General features: G+C 43.1%; 1 protein-coding gene across 1 annotated transcript in view; it reads right to left on the minus strand.

Annotated features, from left to right (window-relative positions):
- The window catches only part of SKAP1 (src kinase associated phosphoprotein 1), a 269,450-nt gene that overhangs the window by 19,053 nt on the left and 233,299 nt on the right, over positions 1–17,098 (minus strand). The window contains exons 10-11 of the mRNA XM_040640750.1: positions 11,650–11,700; positions 3,773–3,873 (exon numbers count right to left, since the gene is read on the minus strand). Coding sequence (XP_040496684.1) covers positions 3,773–3,873; positions 11,650–11,700 — 152 coding nt within the window. The remainder of the gene's footprint in view (positions 1–3,772; positions 3,874–11,649; positions 11,701–17,098) is intronic.

Consider the following 17,098-nt stretch of genomic DNA (forward strand, 5'->3'; position numbering starts at 1 on the left):
ACCCCTGTGAATAGAAGTTATCCCAATTTTTACAGATGACAAAACAGAAGATTAGCAGGATTAAGTGACTTTGCTCAGGGTCACATAAGTAACTCATCTGTTACTGACCTGCTTCCTTAAGAATAGGACTGGTGATGGGTATTTGGTTATCTCTGGGCTGTATCTTTCTTCCCCAGCCAATCATCCTCTCTGGAAATTTTACTTTAAAAAATGACAAATAGGGGCACCTGGATGGTTCAGTTGGTTACGCGTCAGACTCTTGGTTTCTCAGAGTCATGAGATTGAGCCCTGTGTGGGGTTCTGAGCCTGGCATGGAGCCCGCTTGGAAATCTCTCTTCCCCTGCCCTCCTCCCTCTACCCCTACTCGTATTCTCTCTCTCTCTCTCTTAAAAATAAAATAAAATAAAATAAAACAAAACAAAATGAAATAAAATAAAATAAAAATAAAAAAAAAATAAAAAGGACAAATAGCTCTCTTCCTTTGGGATCATTCTTGCCCAAAGACCCTAGGCCCTAACAGACTCTCCTGGCCCTAGGATTCTAGGATTCAAGGTTGGAGCATATTTGGGCAACCATTAAGGAACAGCAGGGAGGGGCAGGAGCCCAAGAATAAAGTGCAGACCCAACCTGGCTTCCCTACCCAGGGACCACTTCCTCTTCTTAACCTGCTCCCCCCCCCAATATTTCTTTTATCATACAAAGAGAGAGGGGAAAACCAGAGGCATTTATGAGGGCCCAAAACAAAAGAGCTTATAATTGAAATTTTTGGATTCGTTTAATCTGCATAAATAATTAAAGCGAAACACATTTTTGTGTGGAATTTCTTTAGCAGTTTTGCGGTGTCAGCTTCATCATGTTTAGTACAGGAATGCTCGAGGTGGATGGAAATGTAGAAGTTATCTAACACAACTCCCTCATTTTACAGGTAGGGAAACTGGTCCAGGTTAGCTGAAATGCACCCGGTTATGTCTTGCCTTGTGTCTCCTTTCTTTCCCTTTCTTTCTTTCTTTCTTTCTTTCTTTCTTTCTTTCTTTCTTTCTTTCTTTCTTTCTTTTTAAGATTTTATTTATCGATATGAGAGAGAGAGAGAAAGAGAGCACACATGAGCAGAGGGAGAGGGAGAAGCAGACTCCCCACCGAGCAGGGAGCCCAATGTGGGGCTCGATCCCAGGACTCTGAGATCATGACCTGAGCCAAAGGCAGACGCTTAACCAACTGAGCCACCCAGATGCCCCATGCCTTGTGTTTCTTGGTGGAAATAGACTTCTCCAGGTTCCTAACCCAGTGAGCCTTTCCTGTCTGACAAAGGTTTTACTGGCCAGAGAGAAAAGTAAAATGGAGATTTCCGGATACCAATTTTTTGGCCTAACCTCTACTTGGGTCAGTTCTTTTCCTCCACATGTGAGAGGCAGGTTGCAGAAGCCAGTTGGGGCTGAAGTGGAATGTATTTAGGATTCATGTGAGAAAAAATTCCAGAGATTGGGAGTTACTGAAAGTCTGAATAGACAAACATCTAATGGTAGAGGGATCTCCTTTTTCTATCTGTCTGAATTGTTTCATTTGTGCTTCTTCGAGGCGAGGGAATGGATTGGGTGGCCTTTTAAGGCTCCTTCCTGTCCAAGGACTGTTATTGAGTTAGGTGATATAATAAAGGTAAATCCAATCCGAAATGCTCCCCAAGCCAACGTTAACTGGAATGAAGCTTTATGAGGGAAACTGCAGTGAGCTTCCAGCTTCTCATTTCCTCCTCTGACATGCAGGGATTAACAGCGTGCAGAAGGGAGGCAGCTGGTGTAGCTTTTGGGGGAAGAAACGCGCTACTACACCGGCAAAGGATGAAAATAGGCTTAAGACCTTCCAAAAGAGGCAGAAAGAAACCAGACAGAACCAGAACAGCACGGTATTCTCCCTGAATCAAGCTTTGATATATTTAGCTTTCAGTACGGGAAGAGGGGAAGGGGGATTGGTTAAAAAAGACAGGTAGGGGAGGCTCTACGTGTTCTTTGGTACCTCTTAAAAATACAACAGCCATGGTACCTGCAGATAGTGCTGTACTGCAGGGCAAGTCACCACACAGCCCCTTCTAAATGGAGGAGAGGGACCCCCAGTGAGAAGCCATTAACAAAGGCAAAAGACATGCAAAACAAACAAAATAATCAGGACCGAGAGAGAAGGCCAGCAGACAGTCTGGCTCTGCACCCCGCCCCCCCCTTCTGCTGCAGGCACCTCAGACAATGTAAACAGTTAATTTGTTCACCTGCAGGCTCTGGGCAAACAGAGGCCTGGTCACACCTGAGTGGATAACTCGATTACCCCTGTAATGCCAGCGTGGTAATGTACACAAATTCTATTACAAGGCAAACCTTGCTTTCGGGCATTTGAAATACCAATCAGGCCAGTGTCCACTCCCTTCTTTGCTTCCAATTTATTCTTGGTGTATTGGGGCTGCACCAGAACAGCACTAGGATGGAGCTGAGTTAGGACTCTGGAAGAAATCACTGGAAGATTGTGATCTCAGTCAGCAGGGCTTACAGGCTTCCTACTCTTGTGCGAAAGGTTGGGTCTGAATTTGGTCCTCGTTCCGAGGGGACTTGTTGCAACCACTGAAAGGTACCTTAAGTCAGCCCTGGTCTGTTTCTTAAGGACCTTCTGGTATCTTTCAAATCGAGACAAACCCTCGGCTATTGACAAAATAAAGATAAATAGCGAATGATGGGTTAGTAACGCAATGGGTTTTCAATTTGCCTTTATGGAATCCACATACTCATTAATTAAAGAGCAAACGGTGTCTATTTAAACATGTGTTTGTAGATATTGATTGACCTCATAAAGAACTTTCTGGTAAGTTACTTCAGGGACAGAACCTATTTCCTTAGCTCGCCTATGTGGAATATGTATCATCTTCCTTTACAAAGGATGATGCTACTGATCCCTCAAATGGTACCCTGTGAGTTCTGAATCTTCTTCACATTAGCGATGAATCTACAATAATCTACTCTCTCATTTTTTCCCAATTCTTTTACGATCAATAACATAATTTGTGAGATGCTTAGTTGGGGCTAGGGATTAACTTTATGACTGAGGAAGAGAATAAAGTTAGCTGGCTCTTGTGGGGCTGGATTCACTATCTTGGCCTTATCAGCACTTGCTCAAACCAACTGAGCCAACTAGCACTGACTCCCCACCCCCCCATCATAATTATATTACAGTCTTGTTTATCTGTAAATGACATAAGAAAGTGGTTTACCAAGCCAGAATGTTTCAAGAGAATTATACAGTAATAAGTTATGTACATAACGATGACCTTTTAAGCACCACAAGACCCTAAAAAGAATAAATTGATTGGCATGGTTTCAGTGTTATATCTACTTTATTGCATTTTTAAATTTGAAAATTAGTTCCTGAATCTGAAATTTCAATTAAAAATTTCCCTAACAATTATAAATCAATGGGAATTTACTTTATGTGTGAGGGAGCCATGTAATGCACACCAGAGAAATGTATGACACAGAATAATTTTGGTCATGGTGACTACATCATTGAAAGTGAAAAAAATGATTTTTTTAGAGGGAGGAGAGGCAGAGGGAGAGGGAGTGAGAGAGTCTTAAGCAGGCGCCACACCCAGTGTGGAGCCCAACACGGGGCTCGATCTCACAACCCTGAGGTCGTGACCTGAGCCAAAATCAAGAGTCGGATGCTTGACCGACTGAGCCACTCAGGCGCTCCCCCCAAAATCAACTTTTGATCCAAGCCCCACACTCTGTGTCCTTACCTTGCTCAGAATGCGGATGAGGTCACCCCTTTGGAAGGACAGTTCATCTGGCTGGTCACTATGGCAATCCCACAGGCCTTGGTAATAATTGGTATAGTCCACTGGTCAAAGAGAGGAGAAAGCAAAGTTAAAAGGACTCTGTCTTTTTCCATGGAGCCCACATTTTTGCTGTAAGTGGAAATCAGTGTTCTAATATTGCCCCTAGGAAACCTAGGATTCAGGGGTTTGGGATGAGATACAGCCAAACACTCAGCATGAGCGAAGGACTGTGGGAAAAGGAGATCATTAACTAACATTAAATATTTACAGATCACCCTTAGTCAGATGTTATTCAATAATAGGATAAATGCATTCATTTATTAATAAAAGAAAAACAGGCAGGTAATTTTTTACTTGGTTTGTAAGTAAGCAGTGCAGAGATTTCCTGCCAGATTTTCTTGATCCGGGGTCTCTGAACTATCCAGAGCTTCCTTCAAAATGCATTTGAAGGACTGGGATACGTCTCCGACTTCTGCCTATTTACTAAGAGGCTGAGTCAGCCAGCTTGTGTCTGCATCACAATCTCACATGTTGGTCTCTTCTGTTACACAGGAACTTCATCCTGGGCACTTCCCACCCAGGTACTAGAAGAGGTAATCCCCCAATAAATACGGTTATGAATAGCCCAGTCTTTAAGTGGAACGGGGGGGGGGTGTGTCTCATCCATTACAACTAAATTCTGGGTGGGCTGGCCCTTTTCCAGCATCTCATTTGTAGACCCTGAACAGGCCTGCCAAGATTTATCTGCAAGCCCCCAGGGGGACAGAAACCAAAGTGATCTGCATTAAAAATGAAAGCAGCTGAAGACACAAACCAAGCTTTTGAAGCAGCTGGAGAGATTTACTGGGCTTCTCAGCAAGACTAGATGGCAGTGATGCCACAGGACAGACATCGATTCTTAGCAATGAAGAATCTGTATTGATCTTCTACCCGGAAAGGTTAAACACTAGAGCGCAAAGTTGGAGAGGATCTGGGGATTTGAATGGCGGGAGAGTGAATGCCCGCTGGACCAGGCACGACGCGGCCATGTTCCCGTTCCTTAGTTTGCCATATGGGTGAGAGCGGTCAGCAAAGCATCTACCAAAGATGAGATTCTCGTTGATGGGAGTCAGGAGTCCTGGGTTCTAATGAAAATTCAAGTGACTTTTGGGGACCCTATTTGCACCAGTTTCTACCTTTCCCTTCATTGGTTTTGACCCTCCCATGAGGAGTGATAGTGCTGGTCACTGAGGATGGAAATAGATGGGGGAAGGCAGGTGGGCAGTGTGGGTGGACAGACGCACTGGCTATGTTACAAAACTTGTTCTTAACTTACCAGCAATTCAAATAATAAAGGCACAGGAGAACAAAATCCCTGTGTGTACCTGGAAAAGAACTTTGGTAGGAATCTTAAAGTGCACAAGAACCAAGGAGGGACAGATCTACTTAATTAAGACTTGGATGATGCAAACAGGAGTAAAAACGTTAATCATATAGAAATCAGGCATGTCTTCTTTTACGAAGGTTATTGTTCGTATATGCAGTAAACAACAGAGGGCAGCAGACAAGACAACCACACTGGAAACCACACAGTTAAGAATGTGCTTGGAAGAAAAATACTTTGGGAGAAAAACGCTAACAACCGGAAAGACAAGGTATGTATTTTGGGGGATACCAGGGCATGAAATAATAGAGAAATATCAGTCCCTGAAGAGTGAAACTGGTTTTCCCAGAAGATATATTAATATATTTTTAGTCATAATGGAGTTGATTAATCACCTGAAGATTTTGACAAAATTAGAAATGAAAAGTACATATATATATATTTATATTTATATTTATTTATTTATTTAAGATTTTATTTATTTATTTTTCAGAGAGGGAGAGACAGAGAGAGTGAGCACAAGCAAGGGGAGAGGCAGGCAGAGGGAGAAGCAGCCTTCCCGCCAAGCAAGGAGTCCAATGCAGGACTTGATCCCTGGACCCTGGGACCATGACTTGAGCCAAAGGTAGATGCTTAACTGACTGAGCCACCCAGGCATCCCTACATACACAAATATTTTAAAGACTTTATTTACTTATTTGAAAGAGAGAGCGAGTGAGAAAGCACAAGCAGGGGGAGCAACAGAGGGAGAGGGAGAAATAAGCTCCCTGCTGAGCAGGGAGCCCAACAACATGCGGCTCGATCCCAGGACCTGGGATCATGACCTGAGCTGAAGGTAGATGCTTAATTGACTGAGCCACCCAGGAACCCCAGAAATGAAAAGTATATTGATGTCAATATTCTTCATGCATTTATATATTATACAGAAAATAATTTTATAAAAATAGATTTTTAAAACACAACTTGATATTTCTGAATGGTAAGAAGACTGGCAAAGTTGTCTTGACTTTGTCTGGCTTAGCAGATGGTCACTGTGGGGTACTGCTCCCCATGTGTCTGGAAATTCTTCTAAGATTATGAGTACTTTTCAGGTATATATGTAAAAAGTGACTTGATATTGGGCATATAAGACACCAGAGAAAACCTGGAAACAGACCTATTCTAAAAGCAATATAGATCACAGGGAAAGCAAGGAGCTAGGAGGAAAACAAAAGCCTTCCAAGAAAAAAATATAGAAAATGCCTTTGGTTCTTCATAAGCTAAAGGCTAAAAGAAGATAGAGCTCAGGAATCCAGTGGATAGTTTACCTAGCCCAAGAACCAGAATTGTCAGAACTAGAACCATAAAAGGACAGCTTCAGAAAATAAGCAGAATGAAGGGCTAACCATGGGGACTTGCTGTCCAGACAGAGGTATTTGGGTACTAGGGAAATCAGTGAGGAGGAACGCCTTAGCTGGACAAGATTGGACTCGGTATTGCAGACTCCCCATTTAACATAGGTGTGACTTGCATGGATGTGTGTGTGTGTGTGTGCACACAACTTCTCTGCATTCATTCCTCGGCATTCAACGGACATGTCCACAGCGCTTACTAAGTGCCCGGGACTGTGTAGGACACTGGGAATTGCCCATTGGCCACACGCTGTCCCTGTTCTTCAGGCTACCGTCCAGTGGGGGAGGCAATGGGAAACAGAGTCATACAGATATTTACTTATCTACGACTGTGATATGTCTTCAAAGGGGGAAGTTGAGGGTGCTGTGTACAACAGGAAAGCTAACTTCACGGAAGGTTTCCCAGAAGCTTTGGTTGTGTTATCAACACCTGACTGAGACTGGGTGTTTATTTAAAGATCTTGAAGAGGGGACGAGGTAAGGCAGAGGAGGGCTTCATTCCTGACCCTTGGCCTCTGGAAGAGCTTGAAGGCCTGGAATTTTGTAGGGCCTCCCTAAATTTGCCCAGGTCATCCTATAAACAAGGGAACGCCTGAGGAGACTGATGTCTTTAGACCAGTGAGGAATTGGGAGCCTGAGAGACGATTTCCTCTGTGGACTGGATTGAGGTTCCTTTAGGTTTACGCGACTCTAGCAGCAGTCTGAGATCAGACACGGTGCGGCATTCTGACCATTTAATTAATTCAAAGCATCCTCATTCTCATTTTGAGGACATTATTCCATCTAATTATATTTTTTTCCAGTCTGTCCATTTGGAATGAAAAACAAAAGAATAAAGCTTAATGCCAGCATTTCTCAATGTCTCTCCAAAAAAACCCCGTAACTCTGCACTAAATAAAGCCTGGTAATTCAAAAGCAAAGCACTAATATATTCAGCATAAAACAGACAGAGGACCTAGAGCAATAATGACACCACTAATAACTAAAACAGTTATAACAATTAACAACAATTACAATGATAGAGAAGCTAATGCGTATGTGATCACTGCATTTAAATTGCTAGCAGAGCTGAGAAGGACTTTTTCTAGAGAAAAAAAAAAAAAAAAAAAAAAAAGAGGGGCAGCATCTTATTTTCTTTATCCCATATGAGAGAAGCTAAGCTCCCAGCAAACAAAATGTCATAGGAAGAATAGCAATGGTCTACGTTTAAATATATATTGCTTTTCTCTCCTCTCTAGGTATTTATTGCAAAGCATTCGTCATTGCACACCAAGTTCTTTATAACCAGTAATAGCCATTTCTCCTATAACGGAGGCCAGGTGGTATTACTGTTGACAGGGTCAGAATTTGAGAATGAGCTCTGTGACGTGGAGAGTTCTACGGTAAAAAGGACCAGGACATGTTTTTGCCTGTCTTCCTCCTTAGGGACAACAGAACTTGACTGTGTTCCTTCCAGAGTTCATAGGTCACCTTGGGGTTTTGTTTGGGAGACACTGCGTGGCTCTAGAATTCAAGCTGTGACCAAGGAAAAGAGGCTAAAAGGCAGGTCAGCATGTTGTTTACATTTGCTCGATGAGCCAAAGGGCTGTGCTAATGAGGCCTGGCTGTGGGAGCAACTCTTAACAAATTATGGAAAAGAGAGAATGAGAAGACGGCTAAAGCCAGTCCTTGCTAGACCATGGGTAGGTGAGAAATGGGTATAGAAGGCCAAAGCAGTGAGCCACTGGAAGGGACCTGAAATATTTTCTAAGCCAGGCCGGAGAAGTCCACCATGTTCAGTCCATTAAAGCAGACTCAGTCTGATACCTTATTACCTATTTCAGAATGAAAGGCATAAAGAAATTTGCCAGGGCGCCAGGGTGGCTCAGTCAGTTAGGCGTCTGCCTTTGGCTCGGATCATGATCCCGGGATCCTGGGATCAAGCCCTGAGTGGGGCTCCCCGCTCAGCGAGGAGTCTGCTTCTCCCTTTCCCTCTGCCCCTTCCCCACGCTCGTGCGTGCTCTCTCTCTCAAATAAATAAATAAAATCTTAAAAAAAAAAAAAGAAGAAATTTGCTAAGCTCCACTAACTAGGACACCAGAACAGGAAGAGTAGCTGAACATTGCCATTTGCTTGTTTTCATAGCCCTTGAATCTTGACTTCTGAAATTTCTACGGTCTTTAATGTTGAAAGTATGATCTTGAAGTGGAGAACACTCACAGATCCTGATCTTCTTCTGTGCTCTTCCCCCCCGCCCCATGCTCCTTTTATTGGGCCAAAATTGTCGCTGGCTGATGCTCAACTCATGTGTGGTCTTGGGAAACAGGTTTCAAAAAATGAGAGCTGCAAGACCTCTGTGGCTTCCCTCTTGCTTTTGTGGAATCAATCCATCGGTATATGCACTAACACGGAGAAGCCCGTGGTGGTAGAAGTTCATCAGGGACCATGTTCCTGCCCTGCAGAAATTATTGCATGGGGGCTCCTTTTTGGCTGAGTTTGCCCACAATTTTAGAGTGAAAACAACCTGTTCGGAGATCTTCCTTGGTCAGATATTTGGTGTATCTAAGGATGAGTTGTGCCTCCAGGTCCGCTCTTTATTTGACATGGCAGACCCAAGCCAATGGCCAGGAGTTTTCGTATAAACAGTACAGAACGAGTTTTCTTGTTGGTTACCTGAACATTGCCTTCTCGTGATAGGGAAGGGAGATAAGCTGTCATCACGGAAGATACTTAGTGTTAGACTGTTAGGCTGATGGGTTGCAATTTAGTGAGAATCTGAGGTGTTGAAGAGTCACTCATTAAAATAACCCTGTTACTAACAGTCATGCTGTAAACTGAGCTCTTTATAGATTGAACAATCAATACTACAAGGCTGTGATAGATTTTCTAGGTAACAGAATAAAATAAAAGAAATTACATCTTACAGGGTCATTAACACCCAATGAGGATAAACTGAATTCCTTTTTTCCCCCCTCTTCTGATAAGATCTAGTTGGGCTTTAAAAATGTTAGTAATTCTATCACGGGAAAGCAAAGCATTTCTGGGAACAGGCTCCTTGGAAGAGTTCTGGAGAAGAGCATGTGGATTTTAAAGGTAACTCTGCTAGCCACAGTATCTTTTAGGGGAATAATGCCCCCCACCCCCCAACCCTGCCGAAGACATGTGACACTTGAGAAAAAGAACCTAAGTGAACCAAACTAGTGTAGCTTGTCTGTTACATAAGAATTCACATTGTCCTAGAGTTCCCTTTTATATGCCTTCGTGGGCCTGCCTACCCTTTCCTTGGACCTGTACATTTTATTGCCATAAAGCTAAGGGATGACATTTGGATGCGCCATATTTGTTGCCATTTCCACAGCTCCTTTGGAGAAAAGGCACTGTATAAATGCAATAAATAAATAAGTAAACACAAATAATAAAAATTCCTGCCTCAGATTCTGCAGAGAGAGCAAAAAGTCCTCTGTGTTTTAATCACTAAGTCACCAATCATTATAACTGGTGGGAAGTACAAACCGTAGAAACATAGTTAGAGCCCACTACACTTTAACAACACCTGTTTTTTGTTTTTTTGTTTTTTTAAACAACGCCTGTTTTGGAGGCAGGAAGCATGAGGAATGAAAGGGTTTTTGTTTGTTTATTTGTTTGTTTGTTTTTTTAACTTATTTGAAATAGAGCTGTTGGAACAGTTAAGAAATACATCTCCCCTCACCATCCCGCCACCCGAGATAGAACCTTAGAAAGAAAGGTTGAAGGAGGAAATGTGATGAGGGAGGAATCTGAAACTGAATTTTAGACTTTTGCCAGAGACTGCTGCTTCCTGAATGGCGTTTACTATAAAGTTGGCCGCAGGAAGTTTATAGTTTTCCCACCTTCTATCCTGTGCTGGTGATGGAAGTTGGTTGGGAAAAGTCATGGGACATAGGTTGGTCAGAAAACAGATTTTCTGTTGGAATTCTGCACAGCGAGTAGGAAACGGTAGAAAATAGGTTTTGGAATGGACTTAATTATACGGGCTCATCGTGACGAGGTGCTCACTGGAAGCTACGCTAATCCTGGACCATCCTCATGCGAGTTCTTCCTTTTTCTCCTGCTCTAGCACCTGACTTCTGATGCCGTCTCTTCTCCCTGGGAGAAGTTGGGCATTGACGAAGTTGGGTCCTTCACTAAATCTGTTACATATGCATTTCCCATTGGGCACGAACCTTAGGAGAAGGGGTCTTGCTGAGCAGATAACAAAGAGAAGAAACGGCAACAGATGAGAATAGAGAGGAGAATGGGAAAAGGAAAGGCCAGGGAAATGGGGAGGGACCAGGGAGAGAGAGTTGGGAAGAACTAGGCTTAAGACTTTCATAGAATCTCTAAGAAAAAAATCAGCTAGTATCTATATCAGCCACAATTTAGGCTCTGCTGATGGGATGAATGTCCTTGAGGTGGCCCTTGCAATTCACATTCCTTCATTGACAAGGATGGACTAGGTCCTTGTCCGCTTAAGGAGGCTTTGGAGGGGCATCTGACCCTAGAAAAAGATGGGCTCACTAACCGCCTGAAGCATGGTTAACAGTTTGGGATGAATAAGATGTAATTTCGTATTCCACAAACCTGTTACATATTCATTCCCAAATGTGCCTGGAATCAAACCAGGCCATCAGAAGTCAGCATCACCAAGCAGTTCCATCCCTCACCCCACGTTCGCTTTTCAGATCTGACACATTTCCATTCCCCTCTGAACCTGCAATCTCCGGGCCTCTCAGAGAGGAGACATTTCCATTCTTTCCATTCTCAATCCCCTGATCTCTTAGAGATGAGGCAGTTCTATTTTCACCGTACTGATTTAGGAAATACTGATAGGAAAAAATAAATATCTGGTTTGGTTTCTTACCCTCTCTAGGATAAATCTTAGCTGTTCTGAGAACATTAATTAAGGTGAGTGGCTGCTCTGAAGGTTGAGCTATTTCCCTATCCAGTCTTCTTATCTGGGGCTTTTGAGGTCGACACACCAGTACCCTCTTAATTAGTGAGCCCGGTAACGTTTGTAGTCTGAAGGAAGGTGCCTTCTCCAGTCAGAAGCCTGAACGTCCTACTGTCCATTTGGGAAGCTCTCATACCTCCTCTATGTGGAGTGCCATTCTCATCCTCTTCTGGATCACGCTCTTCATCTGAGGGGATAAACATGATCAGCGTTAACAATTAGTGGTTGATAATCTTCTGCTCTTTATACTGGTGGGTCTTCTCTCTCAGAGCTCCTCATGCTCTTTCCAAGGCCATAATTGTTCTTTCTTTTTTTTTTTTTTAATCATCTTGCATCTTCAAACTGGCCCTCTCCTTCCCTCCCCTTCATTCGTTAATAAACGTATTTAAGTGCTTGCTCTATTCAAGGTGCTACACTAGGAACTGGAGACACAGAGTGGACAAGACTGGCAGGGTCCGTGCCCTAGTGGAGCTTTCAATCCACTGGATTATTTAGGCACCGATCACTAGAATCCTGGTGCTCTCCCTCAAGCTCTATTTCTCCACTCCTTCTAGCATTCTCTTCTAAATGTATTGTCTCTATGTAAGTACCCAGAGTTGTGGGTGTGCGTGTGTGTGCACGCACGCATGTGTGGCTAAGCATGTGTTTAAACCCTCCATGATTAATTAGTCCTTAATGTATCAAGTTTTGTTCAGCCGTAGCTGAAGCTGGTCATGTCGGTAATTTTATGTTCCTGGTACTCGGGGCTTGTAGTTATCTTTTTAGTGCCGTTATTCAGCCTGCCTTGTTCATTAGAGTGTAAGCTCCTGAGGGCAGTTGGAATGGTCTTTTAATTAATTGCTGCAGGTACACAATGGGTTCTAAATCAGTGCTATTGTCTAACTCCAATCAAGTGTTTATACGGTCAAAGTCACAACATGATTGGCCTGTTTCTTACCCTCATTAACCTGTTTCATCTCAGACTTCATACTACCTGATACCACGGGAATCGGGTCTTTATAAAGAAAGCATGAGTACCAGACTCATATTAAGCCAATTTACATGTGGAGTAAGATGAGCAAAAACACAGTTGCTATTCTCCTTTTCATCATCTCTGTGCACTCTCTCTTTCTCTCTCTCTCACCCACCCACCCACACACAATGAATGGGGCATAATAAGCAACATTTTGAGGATTGAATACTTAGGTTTTTTTGGGTCCACATTTACTTTCTCTTCCTGGGTCTTGGGGCACTTACCTGGCTTGTTTCCCCATAGTTATGCCACTAAATGAAACTTTTGAGGAGCTGGCCCAGGGACAGTTCCTTTTTTTTTTTTTAAATATAAGTTTTATAGAGCAATATGAATTCTGGTATGTTAGAATGGGGGAAGTAAGCTCTGAGCTCATAAGTAAGAAGAAGCAGCACAAACATATGTTACAGCACTATAGAACATTAAAGAAGTAATCGATTTCACATTAAAATGATAAAATTTCCCTGCAAAAAATAAAAATTAAGGAATTGATATTCTGCAGAAATGAGTCATATGTCCTTCAGACTAAAAAAATTATCATATATATATATATATATATATATATATATACACACACACACACACACATATCTATTTGCCCTACAAGATTCTGTGGGGAAAGACCTCAACTCTTCTTACCTTCATGTATGGCCTCACAGCAGAGAATTTCCTACTTACCACCTGTAGTGCTTCCCCCCCCCACCATGAGGAATAAAGATGTGAGATAATGGAGGAGTGAAATCAAATATCGGAAATAGACCTTGCTGAAATAAATCACGTTAAACATCATTCTTTGCACATTGTCTTCCTATTACTTGCCCACTTCCTTCCTTCCTCTGCCCTGATGCTTTTCCTGTTTGACATGGGACCAATTTCACAGGATTGAGAACATTAAAAGAAGAGTTGGTACGGCCTCAGTTTTAGAGATACCCAATAATTTGGGCAGGGAGCATCTCTTCTGCTGATACCAAACAACTCAATCACAAAGCCCAATAATTCGCTGTGCTTAGGCACTTTTGCAGAGACGGTTTATTCTACCTCTGCTGTCTGTGCACAGATGTCTCTTCCTCCCAATTCTAATCAATGTAAATTGGGTCAGATCTCCGCTGTGAATTACAAATCGGATCTGAAGTTGGAGGGTCACCGTGCCTGCGACTCCACCTCCTTCCCACCACCATTAGATGGGAAGCTACACCAAAGATCTTTTCTAAATAAATCAGACTTTATTGTAAAACTCGGCCACTGACGAGACATAACCTCATTAGCATTGATTTTAAAATAAATTATTGAAAGTGGCTTGCCTGCTCTTTGCATTTGTAAAATAGGGGAATGTAAATGTATTTGCAATGATAAAAATGAAAACTACACTTGATTCCTTTGTCCTTTCAGGCAACAGCACTTAATCTAGTCATGATACAAAAATGGGAAAAATAAAAATCTCTTCTATGCCGTTCAATTCCAGACCAGATACTCTGATTTCCATTGCGCCTGTGGAGTCACCTAGAAAGAAAGCAGAACGCTGGCCATAGATCTTATGTATCGTTCACCACCGTTACTAAGCTCTTCCGTGATGAATGTGAGGAGGGAAGCTCTAATCCCCACATCTGCTCTATCCAGGGTTGACCTTCCCGGGTGGCTGAAAGTGAGCTCAAGTCAAGAAGCCCAGCTACTGGGGCGAGAGGCTGGGTGCTGTGCCTTTTAAAGTGTGAGCGTGGAGGTACCAACACACAGGGAAGCGATGCTCTCCACAGCTGGTGTAAACGGCAGCAGCTCTCAGCACCTTCCCAGCTGCAAAGAGCACAACACAGAGAGGCGGACGCTTTACCTCAGATCCTTCAATGAGATCAAACTGGCATCTTTCAAACTCCAAAGTCGAGAAAACCAATTACGTGGCCACAGAAAGAAATGTCTCTTTGCTCACAAAAGGGGGTGGGTGAAACTGCTAGATTTCTCAATTTTTTTTTCCTGTAAAATGAACCTTCGGTTTTTAAGAGATTATTTTGAAAAAAATTTTCTTCTTCAGGCTAAAGAGCTTGTTGAACTTCTTTATAAGAATATCATTAGGCATTTTAGCATTACATCTACTGGAATACATCTTCATTTAAGAGAGAATTAAAATTTATGTGCTAACTCAACTTCAAACAGGAATAGATTATAATGGTCCTCGCTCCTAACAGGGCATATGGGACCCCAACCTTATATAGGTTTTAAACAAATTAACCTCTGAAGATTACTGTCCACTTATTACATTAAATGCTCTACTTGATCCCCAAATATCTCATCTCAACTGGGAAAACAGTTGAGGAAGATTCTGTTAGCTGTGCGAACATGTGAGAGAACCATGGGGCATCACAAATGAGCCTCAGTATCCAGAGAGCTGATTTCAATCAACACTCTTGGCACAATGTCAGGGACACTAATGAGAGGCTGAGAGGAACAGGACACTGATTCCACCACGGAGTCACGGAGAGGAGCCAGCTTCCCATGACACCTGGCTCCTTTCTGAGGTGCTGCTCTGACATCGGCTAAACTGAGAACAACACTCGGAAAAATGACTGGATCCGAAAGGGGGAAGTCACTTCCCCCAAACAAAGCAAGGTGACAGAAGCTTAAAAAATGCCAACTGTATCAATGTGCAACCAGATGTCAAGGTGCTCTCGTGACAGATGCAACAGAAATGCAGATAGACTCGGAGTACAGAGACGGCATGCAGGAGAGTGGAAGTAGAAAGCTCTCCACAGCAGGCACAGATACGCTATAAATCTGTGGGCGCTCCAGCACCTCTTCAGACAACACGGAAAATATGAGCAGGATGCTAATAACACGTTTAATTCTCTGTTGTATAGTTTTTAGTCTCAACTGTTACCTCAGAACATTTGCATCCTATCTCTGTGGTCTGGGTCTTGACGTACACGATATTAAATCCAATTTGTGCTAACTGCAACACTTGGAATGCGCTGAATTTAATTTCACAAACAATAATTGAGCACCTACTAATTGGAGGAGAAAGACCTGAATACAAATCACCGTGGTAGGGGCTGAAACGGAGCTCAAGTCTAGTTGAGTCTCTGGGAGGGGGTCACTAAGGAGACGTGTTGGAGCAGAAGGCGTAGGGTTCCGTAGGCTGAGCTCAGGGAGGATGTTCTCGGTGAAGAAAACCCCAGCATGACTCTGGTTTTGGTGCTGGCCAAACAGCAGCTTGTGGCTGGGGCCCAGTGTGCGCGGGAGAGAGAGAGAAAGGGCCAGGAAGCTCAGGCCTGCCGTTGGCATTGACGCTTTAGGCTCCCCCCACGGAGTGCTGTTGCTTTTCTGTGAAACTGAAAATCCCTTTCTTCATAAACTTTGTGTTTTTGGCATCTGTTTTCTTCTTTCCTTAGACCTACTTTTGCCATTTCTTCTTCTTGTCGGTCTGGGCAACAGTAGAGGGGAAAAAAACAAGTCCACAGAATGCTTGTTTCCATTTGATTCAAATGAAAAAAAAAAAAAAACCCACAACAAAAACCACCCAGTTCTATGCTTCATTATAAAGCAATCCGGTTTCTGGGTCTGTAATAACCCTCCGGGGCAGTGTGGGCAGCACTGGAATGCACACAGAAATTCCGAGGGAGAACTCATTGTCTCTCTTCCTGCTTGCTCTCCTGAAGTCTCTCCTGAGAACACAGCCAGATTCCGCCGTCACCGCAGCTGTGACAAGGCCCCAGTTAAAGCTGCACGATGGTCTCAGGCGACTTGCTGGATTCCAGCTTTGAGGCCCCAGACAAAGTGAAACCTGATAAAAGTTGTCCCTTTATGGAACACTGAATCACAAAACTGGGCCTGTGCTGGCCTGTAAAATAATTTCCGGGGAGGGGTGAGAGAGAGCTCCGAAAAGCCTCCCATCTTCCACAGATTGCTTTAGCATTTCCTTGTGGTGGTTCCCTGCAGTTTAATCTACTGCAAATGAGATCTTAAAAATCAAGGGCCCCCATATGCTCAACACGGATGTTCAGAAATCCCACCGGATACCAACCTTGAAACCATATTACCCAGGACTAACATTTTTGTGGTCTTGGCTAAAAACCTCGAGTGCTCTGGTTTTCCCTCATGGGAAGGACAGTGCCAGCCACGTAGCAAACGCTAATTAGCCCATGGTTAATGTGATATAGTGCATTTAATTTGATGACCCATACATTATTTTGATTAGGAAAAAACATTTTTGTATTGACTCGGTATGTGTTACAAGCACTTTTCTCTGTACTAGGAAGACCATTGAAATTACATTCTAGAAGGGAGATCTCACGTACATGGCCTTCCCATAAAGACCATGGGGCTTGTGTAGGCCCCAGTCCAAAGAGGAAGCAGTAGCAGAACCATCAATGCTAAGTATTCTCTGCAAAGCACATTTACCTGTTATAATGAAACAAATGTTAGAAGCCCAAGTCATTTGACTTTTGATGGGTATGCAGTGTTAGCACAATCCAACGTTACCGTTGGCCATCCCTCCACCCAGCACCTGTCCTTGCAGTAAAAACGGGCCTGAGCAGAAGGTGCGCTCCACATTCCATCTGCTCAGGATTTTCAATTTCACCTGCTTCAT

The sequence above is a fragment of the Ursus maritimus genome, unplaced genomic scaffold (assembly GCF_017311325.1).
Source record: "Ursus maritimus isolate PB19 unplaced genomic scaffold, ASM1731132v1 scaffold_24, whole genome shotgun sequence".
Taxonomy (NCBI): domain Eukaryota; kingdom Metazoa; phylum Chordata; class Mammalia; order Carnivora; family Ursidae; genus Ursus; species Ursus maritimus.